Below are 11,864 nucleotides of genomic sequence, written 5' to 3' on the forward strand. Positions count from 1 at the left end.
ATTTTCTCAGTTTTTTCATTCTTCATGGACATTTTATTTGAAGCAGTTATGAACTATCTGCCTAGCCAGATGGTGCCTTTGTTCCTGTCTAAACTTCAGTAGAAACTGGAAAAACCTGTTTGTTGATTTTTTTTATTTTTTTTTTTGGTATACCTTTCCTATTGGCAAAAGAGATGTGGAGAAGGTGGTGCCTTGCCTTCAACTGTGATGTCACTTTACATAACCACAGCCTTCTTTGTCCATTATTCCAGAGGCTTTCACTGGTCTCTGAGTTGTGAAGACTTTGATAGTTGTTTCAATAAATTTCATTTGTTATTTATGGAACAGTTTTGTGTGATCGCTTTATTTTTCTTCAACTAATGCAGAGAAACAGTGATTTGTACGCGGATCTGTTCCAGCCTTTAAACTAACATCTTACAGACCTCACAAGGAGCATACTGTTGACAGTTAAGTTTTGTTGTACCATGCAGTTTGTTTGCACATAGGAAATAACTTAGCAGTTTTGCAGTGGCTCTAGAGTGTTATGACAGTGTTGGGTAAATCAAGATCTGTAACACACACCAACACAGAAGCAACAATTTAATGCAAAAAGTGGTGAAGGTGTGAAGAAGCTACTCTTTCCATATCTCTCCCTTTTTCTCTGTGACTTTGTGTTGGATCAGAACAAGTAAAGTAAAAATGGCTCAACTGTGTGAAAACTGTGTGAAGTTGCTTCAGGACTTTGTGTCCCTTGTGAAGAGGATGTCCTCAAGTCTGATACAGAACATTAAGGAATATTTGATTCTGATAAGTGAATGCTCTTGCCTAAAACGAAAGAGCTCTGAAGCCAGACAGCTATACAAACCTGTCCTTCAGCCACACGAAAAGGAGATGGTGCAAGAATTTCTACAGCACATTGAAACAGGTGAGGGGCAGTTATTTGGGGTGATTTTTTTCTACATAATGACAATGGACTACTGATGAAACTGCTGTTTGTTCCAACTTGGGTTTGTGCAGTTCAGTGCTGTGGTACAGGGATAAAGCTACAGTGCTTTTCCTGCTATATTTGGGAAACTGAGGGTTCAAGTAGCATAATAAAGAGCTGCATCAAAATGATCAATAACTTTCCACTGTGACAGAGCTACAAATGCATAGGGTGACCAGACAGCAAATGTGAAAAATCGGGACGGGAGTGGGGGGGGGGGGGTAATACGAGTCTATATAAGAAAAAGACCCAAAAATCAGCACTGTCCCTATAAAGTCAGGACATCTGATCACCCTACAAATGCATAACCTGATTTGTACACAGAAAACATATTTCATAATTCAAAGTCTTCTAGAAATTAAGACTAAAGTTTATCTGGTTAGTGGGAGGGATCTGAATCTTTGCCTTGTCTCCCCTTCCCATTTATTGGAGTTACAGTGCTGGAAACAGAATGATCCAGTTGTTTGATCACACAACTACAAATTAAGTCTATGTATGTGACAGGATTTTAGAGGATGCTAGCGTTAGATAAAACTGTACTGCATTCGTACTCACAGAATATATTCATTTAACAGATCCACTGTATTCAGTTAGATTCACGTTAATTTTCTCATATGCTTACCACATAATCTTTGTCATCACATACTTTATCTGATTTATTCATTTACCAGCTAGTCATCTCAATGAGGGTCTCTGTGTTTTTATGTACAGGAGTTGGATTTGTGCACTGAAATATTCTTATAAGAATTATCCTTTATCAGAATATATTCATTCCTACCCCTCTGCCCTGAATTTGTTTCTGAGCTTGTTGTGCTCCTACGAAACAACATAAATGCAGCCTGATTCTGGGAGGACACTTTGTGTGTGGTGTTGAAGTGGCTCAACTTTCAGTGGAACTTGAGGGCCCTCTGCACCGAATGGGATCAGGCCCACAAAGCATAGTTTCCACTCATCTTGATAGACGGGGATAAAAGGAGGAGGCTGTTTTGTTGAGACAATAGGCATATATGCTCAATATGAAGACAAGCAGTATTGAATGCAAGAAAGACTGCAGGGATCATCCAATCTTTATGAGATAAATGTTGAGGGGAAGGCAAGGATCCAAAGGATCCAAACCTCTCTTTGTATTTTTATGTCAATGCACCTAATACAGAAATAAGGTAGGGTTACTCATAGACAATAGCAGCTATATATATAGTGGGAATGGTTCCTGGGGCGATGCATTGCCTATCTGTCCACATTTTCAAAAATTCACTGCACTTTTTAAAATCTCCTGGCCAATGTGGACACAAAGAGAGAAGAGAAGGATGCAAGTACAGCTTCTTATCAATCATTAATAAAATAATGTCTATTACTGGTCTTCTTTAGCAGTACCAAACTGCTTGAGATTTATCATGACATTCCATTTGTCACAGAAAAGGAAAATAGTGTTAGAACCCCCAAAATATGGGTGATCCCAGTTCCTTGTCTAAAACTTTAGGTATACAGTCTTTACATGGAAAGGCCTCTCCTGACCCCAAAATGAGAGGGAAAGTGTAGGCTATCTGTGCAGTCAGCCTGCAGCAGCAGCTACTGCAATCTATTGGTTGCAGTAGTGTCCACAGACTACTGTGCCCCATCTGCACTGGGGATTTAGCTGGTGGGATCTTAACCCTTTGTGGACCCATTAGCCATACTCCTGCTTACTCACAACGCCTGGAATGTGTTCCAGCAGAGTGCGACATCACAGAGTATGCGGGGATGGGAAACAGAGTGAGAAATTCATCAGTACAGTGCATTATTGTGCCTCTATATGTGTTAGGAAGTGATAGAAAATAAGCTTATGATAAAGGTGACTTGAACGCTTTTAACATGCATGCTATTTCCCACTAGTTATTTCACTAAGATTTTATAGAGTCAAATACCCATTTATATACATCAGAATGAAACTAGCATATCTGAGAGCACAGCTAGGCTCATAGAGTATAAATGGTCTCAGCCAGTGATTAGGGAGGCATAAAGTCCTGTATTTTTTGAACAACAAAGTCAGCTGGGATACTGCTTTCTTTCAAAAGACCAACCAGCTCTTAAGGGAATAAAAATATTGAGAGAGATTGGATAGATTATTTTTGAGAAAATACATAAATCACCTAAAGTTAGAGGTTGCTATTATTGTCAGGGTTATTTTCTACTGAAGTCTCCTACTAAATCATCTTTAGGAATAGACCAAGCATAGAATATTTCAGCTCAAAAAGCTAAAAGACAAAGGATGATTTATTATGAAATTTGCATTAACTGCTGTGACTATAACAACACTCCCTTGTTCTTTTTGGTGCCGTATATTAATCCCTTGTTTGAAAGATGCTATCTTTGCTTCAGCAATGGACTAACACCACAAACAAAGATTATTGCAACACCTTTGTTTGAGCCAGCAGCTAGAAAGGCTCATGATTCTTAACACTGTCCTTAATTAGCTATTCGAGCAGAAAAGCAGCCACAAATATGGTCCAACTGATATTCAAATACTGTATCTGTAATATGACTGCACATATCTGTGATGACTTGTTTCTCTACAAAGGCCACCATGCAAATAACTTTGATTTGCATCAGGTGAGCGTTGTTGCTTCTTGTTTCTTTTTTATTCTTACTGAGAGTCACAAGTAGTGACTGGGCCATCTGTGATGGTCCAGAGAAGTAGCAGCCTTGATTGTGGACTGTAGCTGAGTTGAGAAGGGGCAAAGGTGGCTCACGTTACCAGTGTCTACTGTTTTTTTTGGAGGGAGTTGAGGATTGGAGCAGTCCTTAACGTAAGCTACAGCAGCATACTAAGCCTGGGTCTACACTAAGGGGTTAGGTTGAATTTAGCTGAGTTAGGTTGATTTTAAAATGAATGCGCCTACACAACCAACCCCGTTCTGTCGACCTAAAGGGCTCTTAAAATCGACTTCTGTACTCTGCCCCGGCGAGGGGAGTCGCGCTAAAATTGACCGTGCTGGGTCGAATTTGGGGTGGTGCAGACACAATTCGACAGTATTGGCCTCTGGGAGCTATCCCAGAGTGCTCCAATGTGACTGCTCTGGACAGCACTTTGAACTCTGATGCACTAGCCAGGTACACAGGAAAAGCCCTGGGAAATTTTGAATTTCATTTCCTGTTTGGTCAGCGTGGCGAGCTCAGCAGTACAGATGACCATGCAGTCCCCCCAGAATCGCAAACAAGCTCCAGCATGGACCGAAACGGAGACACTAGATTTGATTGCTGAATGGGAAGAAAAATCTTTGCAGGCCAAACTCCGATCAAAAAGAAGAAATGCTAATATATATACACATGCCAAAATCGCACAGCGCATGGTAGAGAGAGGCTACAACAGAGAGACACAGCAGTGCCGCGTGAAAGTTAAGGAGCTCAGGCAAGCCTACCAAAAGACAAAGGAGGCAAATGGTCGCTTTGGGTCACAGCCCCATACATGCCACTTCTATGATCAGCTGCACAGCATTCTAGGGGGGGACCCTACTACTACCCCACCACTGTCCGTGGACACCTGCAAGGGGGGAGTCTCATGCAACACGGAGGAGGATTTTGTGGATGAGATAGAGGAGGAGAAGATTGTGCAGCAGGCAAGCGGTGAATCCTTTCTCCCCAGCAGCCAGGACCTTTTCATCACCCTGGAGCCAATACTCTCCCAAGGCGAGATCCCCGACCCTGAAGCCGGAGAAGGCACCTCTGGTGGGTGCACATTTGTAACTACAGTACAGGGTTTAAAAGCAATCGTGTTTAATGTTTGATTTGCCCTGAAGACTTGGGATACATTCGCGGCCAGTACAGCTACCGGAAAACTCTGTTAACGTGTCTGGGGATGGAGCGGGAATCCTCCGGGGACATCTCCATGAAGCTCCTGGAGGTACTCTACTTTGCAGAAGGTTTCTGCAGAGGGCTGCCTTATTTCATCCTTCATAGGAGGACACTTTACCACGCCAAGCCAGTAGCAAGTAGTCTGGAATCATTGCATTACAAAGCATGGCAGCGAATGGTCCTGGGTTTTGGTCGCATTAAAGCAACATTCGGTCTATATCTTTCTGTGTTAGCCTCAGGAGAGGATATAATTCATAGTCACCTGGTTGAAATAGGGGAATTTTTGTAAAGGAATAGTAAAAGGACCCTGTTCATGCTGGGCTGTTTGCGTTTGGCTAAAATGGATCATCCCAGAGAATAGTCACACGGTGGGATGGGGTGAGGTGTGTGCTGCACATCCACCTGAAAGCCGCAGCCACTCCTTTTAAATGTGAAACCCAACCAGCATCGCTTGCTATGGAAAAGGAGGGCGCTGCAGTTTGAAACCATTCCCACATGTTATGAAAGGGTAAGAAGCCAACCCCACATTCCCTTTGGCTTACCATGGCTGCCTGGAAACTGAATTCTGTTGCCCAGCATGTGTGATGTGTCACCATACCGGCAGGCGCTCAATATAAAAGGCAAAATGTGACCTTGTACCTAAAGCACATGTGCTGTCTGCTGTGAATTGCTTGATTCACTGTGAAAAAGTCTCCCTTTTGTTCTCAGAAATGTATCATCTTAAATTTTACTCTCCCTTTTTATCCCCCCGCAGGTGCAAATGTTTCTATGCTCCCCCTATCATCTTCGTCCCTGAGGTTATAGCAGATTAGAAGGCAAAAAAACCACACTCATGCTGACATGTTTTCCGAGCTCATGGAGTCCTCCCGCACTGATAGGGCACAGCTTAACGCATGGAGGCATTCAGTGGCAGAGGTCAGGAAAGCATTAAGTGACCGCAATAAGCAGAGGCAGGAGGTGATGCTGAGGCTAATGGGGGAGCAAACGGACATGATGAGGCATCTGGTAGAGCTGCAGGAAAGCCAACAAGAGCACAGACCCCCTGCTGCATCCATTGTATAACCGCCTGCCCTCCTCTCCAAGTTCCATATCCTCCTCACCCAGACGCCCAAGAATGTGTCGGGGAGGCTCCGGGCACCAGCCACTCCACTCCAAAGGATGTCCCAAGCAACAGAAGGCTGTCATTCAAACAGTTTTGATTTGTAGTGTGGCTACAATAAGCAATGTGCCCTTGTCCTTCCCTCCTCCCCCACACCATACCATCCGGGCTACCTTGTCAGTTATCTCACCTTTTTTTTTTTAATTAATAAAGAATGCATGGTTTCAAAACAATAGTTACTTTATTTTCTTTGCCAGCTGTGACTGAAGGGGGGAGGGTGGTTGACTCACAGGGAATTAAAATAAAAATAGGAGGCGGGTTTGCAGCAAGGAGAAACACACACAACTGTCACACCGTAGCCTGGCCAGTCATGAAACTGGTTTTCAAAGCCTCTCTGATGCGCAGCGTGCCTAGCTGTGCTCTTCTAATCACCCTGGTGTCTAGCTGCTCAAAATCGGCTGCCAGGCGATTTGCAACCTCCCACCCCACCATAAATGTCTCCCCCTTACTCTCACATATATTATGGAGCACACAACAAGCAGCAGTAACAATGGGAATGTTGGTTGCGCTGAGGTCTAACCTAGTCAGCAAACAGTGCCAGCGAGGTTTTAAACGTCCAAAGGCACATTCTACCACCATTCTGCACTTGCCCAGCCTACAGTTGAACTGCTCCTTACTACTGTCCAGGCTGCCTGTATACGGCTTCATGAGCCATGGGAGCAAGGGGTAGGCTGGGTCCCCAAGAATAACTATTGGCATTTCAACATCCCCAGTGGTAATTTTCTGGTCTGGGAAATAAGTCCCTTCTTGCAGCTGCTTGAACAGCCCAGAGTTCCTAAAGATGCGAGCGTCATGCACCTTTCCCAGACATCCCACGCTGATGTCGGTGAAACATCCCTTGTGATCCACCAGGGCTTTCAGCACCATTGAGAAGTACCCCTTGCGGTTTACGTACTGGTTGGCAAGATGGTCCGGTGCCAAGATAGGGATATGCATTCTGTAGATCACCCCACCACAGTTAGGGAACTCCATTGCAGCAAAGCCATCCACTATGACCTGCACATTTTCCAGAGTCACTACCCTTGATAGCAGAATGTCAGTGATTGCATTGGCTACTTGGATCACAGCAGTCCCCACAGTAGATTTGCCCACTCCAAACTGGTTCCCGACTGACCGGTAGCAGTCTGGCGTTGCAAGCTTCCACAGTGGCTATTGCCACTTGCTTCTCAAGTGTCAGGGCAGCTCTCATCTTGGTATTCCTGCGCTTCAGGGTGGGGGAAAGCAACTCACAAAGTTCAAGGAAAGTGGCTTTACACATGTGAAAGTTTTGCAGCCACTGGGAATCATCCCAGACCTGCAACACTGTGTGGTCCCACCAGTCTGTGCTTGTTTGCTGGGCCTAGAATCAGCGTTCCACTGTATCAACCAGCCCCACTGCCGCCATGATGTCACAGCCCATGCTTTCAGGAATGTGTGTGTCCATATCCTCCTCACAATCGTCCTCATGTTGGCGTCTTAGCCCACTTCTGCACATATTGCAGGATAATGCGCAAGGTGTTTACAATGCTCACAACAGCAGCAGTGAGCTGAGTGGGCTCCATGCTTGCCTTGCTATGGCGTCTGCTATGGCATGGGTAACCCAGGAAAAAAGGCATGAAATGAGTGTCTGCAGTTGCTTTCATGGAGGGAGGGAGGGAGGGGAGACTGACGACATGTACTCAAAACCACCCATGACAATGTTTTTGCCCCATCAGGCACTGAGAGCTTAACCCAGAATTCCAATGGGCAGCAGAGGCTGCAGGAACTGTGGGATAGCTATCCACAGTGCACTGCTCCGTGAGTTGATGCTAGCCATGGTATTGAGGACGCACTCTGCCGACCTACTGCGCTTAGTGGGGACATACACAATAGACTGTATAAAATCAATTTCTAAAGATCGACTTCTATAAAATCGACCTAATTTCGTAGTGTAGACATATCCTAAGTATCAATGCTCTCCAGCAGTGCAGAATAACCAGCGTGCATCATGCTTCTGCCACTTCTCCCATTACTTCCACTGCCCCGTCCACTGAAAATGTATCTGATACTTTAGCCACATTATACCCAGTAATTAGCATTGGAGTTTAGCAGCTAAATTATTACATACTTTTTTGAATACTGGTATGCAAATTTTGCATTTTCTTAACTTTACATTTTGTGGCTCCTAGTGACTTTATGTTTAAAAATAGTTTATTCTGAATTTTCTTAGTTTAGAGAAGAAAAGGGGAACATCCATAGAAAACTAGATTATATATTATTATGAGAGCTATAAGACGGTTTTCCATCTTCAGATCTTAACATGCTCTATAAAGTACCATTCCCTCCATTATACAAATAGGGAAACTGACGTACAGGGATAAGAGTGACTTGCCTAAAGTGCCCAGGAGTCTACTGGTGAAGCTAGGATGTGAACCCAGGTCTCTCAAGTCCTATTTCAGCTCTCTATCCTGTAGCCACTGTTTGTAGATGCTAGCCTGTGAATTGATAGGAAAGGTTTCATTTCACTACTTTTGTGCTATGAAATTGGATGTGGAGAGAGGATAGCTGATGCTGTTTCATGTTAGCTGCAATTGGTGGCTTTTATACTTTCACTCTTGTCATAACATGGAAACCACTTTCTTCATGTAGTTAATGACCTGCTTAGGAAGACTTTTCTTTTTTGTTTGAGCTGAACTCTGTGGTCCATTCCATTTACAAACCAGCACAGACATCTCTAGTTCCTCCTGTCTTAATTCCAGTTCTACAAAACTGATGGCTCTTCCCTGGGTCAACTCCCTGCCTCTGTAGAATCCCACGGGATTAAATTCTTGGTTAGGTGCTCTTTCTGTCTTCTTCCCATTGGTCATCATATTTCTTTCTTTCTTAACTATCATCCATATTAATAATATACAGCTTTATTGGCAGCATTTTCTTTCTACCATAATTATTGCAACTCCCTTCTTTATGCCTGTCCAGGTGAAGGCTCATCCCTCCATAGGCCAGCATATGTAGAATTCAGTTGTGTGACTTCTCATGTGTACAAAAATGTGTGACCACATCATTCTTATACAGCTTCACTGGATTCCTATTCATCAGTTCAAAATTACCAAAATGTATAAAAGTCCTTATGGCTTTTCTGTATTTCATAGATTAGCTCTCATCTCTGCTCCCAGATCCCTCTGTTCCTCTAGCAGAGGCCTCCTCTCTGTCTCTCTATATAGTTACACCACCAATGATGTGAGAACATTTTACTTTTCAATTCCTGCAATCAAGGAAAACCTTCCTGTACCTGTCCACTTGGTTAATTCTCATTCTTTAAAAATCCAAGATAAAAACATGTCTTTCTCCCTTTGCCCCAACCCTTCTCTGTGCTGTTGCTTAATTCTGTACAGTGCTTTTATTATATCCTTCGTCCCAAAGTGGCTATACAAAATATGCTGGTATTGCATTTATAAAATATGAGCCTTCTATTTCTATTAATGTGCACCTAGCAAGGCACAAAATGCTACTATCTCTACTCTTTTCTTTTGCAACATAAATACACCTTGACAGAGGGGCCAGTAGAGGTGTTGTTTTTTGTGTGACAGGGATAACCTTGTCTGGGATGATCAACCACGGAAAAATCTTTCAGATTATTTGTTGCAATACTACTTATCTGGAACATGCATGAATTTGCTTCAGATAATGCTAGTCTTAATTAGTATCACATTCTACATACCTTCAGGTGGGCCCATCCTGATGATGCAGTTCACTAATGGTTGAACATTAACTATGGGTCAAATTCTAAGTCTTTATTCACAGCATGATAGTATCTTTGGGTAGAGGGGCCCCTCTGGGCATGGATTTCCTCCTTCACATGCAGAAGAAGGGACACCTATTTCTGCAGCAGTATTCTTTCCACCTCCCCTAGATGTCACAGAGGACTGTCTTCAGGTCCTAGGATCCATTGGTGTGTTAGGTGCAGAGAATGAGGGTTGGGAGGTGGTAGGGAGAAGTGGGTAGGCTGGAGTTTCTCAGCACCCAGTAGAAACATAGGAGAAAATTCAATATTCTCAGAAGCAGTTATATTACCTTTCTTGAGAAGCCTCTTCCTCTGTGATGGGATCCTTGAAGTGGAGACCTAGGGGCAGGCACCTGCTGAGGAGTCCTTAGCAGTGCAGCTTCTTTGATGCTAGGCAGCCAGGGCAGAGCTGCAGGGGGCCTAGAGCTGCTGTGGAGGCACAATACCTCTGCAGCTTTGATGAATTCCCAAGAGCCAACCTGTTCGAGTAGAACTGTGGTTTATGCTGTGGCTAAATCTTGCTGTCCTCACAGAATGACGTGAGGAAATTCCACAGGGGAAACCTTGCAGTTTTCCTCCTTCCTTGGCTCTCTCTTGTAGGTTCTACCTCAAGAGGGGGTGATTCAGTCTTCAGATTCTAATCGGGCAAAACTCCCAAAGAAATGGGAGTTTTGACTTCATGGACTGAATAAAAACTGAGGGCCAAATTCTGTCTCACATGTCCTATTACAAATCCCACTGAGATCCGTGAGTCCGTATTTGAAAGCAGAATTTGGACCCGAGTACAGACTTCACATTTGATAATGAAGTTATGAAACTCATTCATTAGCCCGTGCAGCATAGCAAGATGTGTATTAAGGGCATTCTCCTATCCAGCGATACATAGACAACTGGGAGATTCAGCCACTCAACTTTCCAGCAGCAGAATTTAATCTTTAAAAGTTTTTTTTAATCTACAAATATTGGCTAATTTTTCCTTGTATAATGGTTGCTCATTAATAACCAAAATTAATAATAATCAATGCTTGTCTGAGGCCCAGTTACTTAATCCGGAAGATAGGAGTTTTGTACACTTGAAGTGTCAACAGCTTCTAATGACTTGAATAAGTGGTTGGTTTATGTACTGAAGCATTAGAGTTTATATCCCTTCTAGCCTACCTAAAATAGATGGTTCTGTAATCCATATAAATACTTAATCCTTTATTGCACTGTGCTAACCTCTTGGCTAAAACTATATCCTGAGGCAGTGGTTTCCACGAACTAAGAATGAACTTTTTAGAAATGTATTTTCTTTTCAGCAGTTTTTATTGCTGGGCACTTTTTTACTCTCCATTCCACTCCACTCCAGCCTTATAAAAATGTACTATAGTATTTTGCAAGAATGGTGCAAAACCATTACAGTTTGCATTAATTATGATATTGCAGTATTTGAGGTGGTAATTGTAGAACACTAATTTTATATTTAAGGGCAACCATCCTATTTGATGGCTGGTGGAAGTTGAGTGTGAGGCAAGTCCTATTACAGCTCATTTCTTCATTTCAATAGCCCCTTTTTCATAATACTAACAGGACACAATGAAAATACATTTAAAACCAAGAAAAGGAAATACTTTCATACAACATATACATAAGCTCCAGAACCTATGATCACAAGATATCATTTAACCAGGGGTATAGTAGATTCAAAAAAGCGTTTATAACAAGAACATCCACATTTACATTAGATGATAAAAGATGTATAAGGGATATAAATGGTCTTGCTTCCAACCACTAATTGGAAGAAGCTTCTAGAGCAGATTATTCCAGGTCATCCACTACGCGGTTTATCAAACCTTCTTCTAAAGCATTTGATACTAGCCACTGTTGGAGATGTGATATCAGAGTAGACTTGCTGTAGACCATTCCAATATGCTAGTCCATATGTTTGTGTTTTGGGTTGCCAGCTGCTTTTAATCCCTGGGAATTCTGAACTCCTCATACACAAAACCTTTTCAGGATTAACTAAATCTGTGCTGTCATTGTACGTTCCGCAGGTTTTGAAATGTCACCATTTGGAAAGGACTCCCTGGAAGCTCTGAGGACCTTAGCATTTTCAGAAAACCCTGATTTACAGCAGTCTGCTGCTCTATATTACTTGCATATGAGTCAGCACTGTAAGTAAGCTCCTTCCG

The 11,864-nt window shown here is 42.9% G+C and overlaps 1 protein-coding gene across 1 annotated transcript in view; it reads left to right on the plus strand.

The window, feature by feature from the left end:
- The first annotated feature begins 266 nt into the window (after window positions 1–266).
- Window positions 267–11,864, plus strand: part of LOC311517816 (uncharacterized protein) — a 47,895-nt gene continuing 36,297 nt past the window's right edge. The window contains exons 1-2 of the mRNA XM_084622987.1: window positions 267–904; window positions 11,727–11,846. Coding sequence (XP_084479113.1) covers window positions 679–904; window positions 11,727–11,846 — 346 coding nt within the window. The 5' untranslated portion in view covers window positions 267–678. The remainder of the gene's footprint in view (window positions 905–11,726; window positions 11,847–11,864) is intronic.

Source organism: Lepidochelys olivacea, assembly GCF_965140295.1.
Source record: "Lepidochelys olivacea isolate rLepOli2 genome assembly, chromosome: 3".
Lineage (NCBI taxonomy): Eukaryota > Metazoa > Chordata > Testudines > Cheloniidae > Lepidochelys > Lepidochelys olivacea.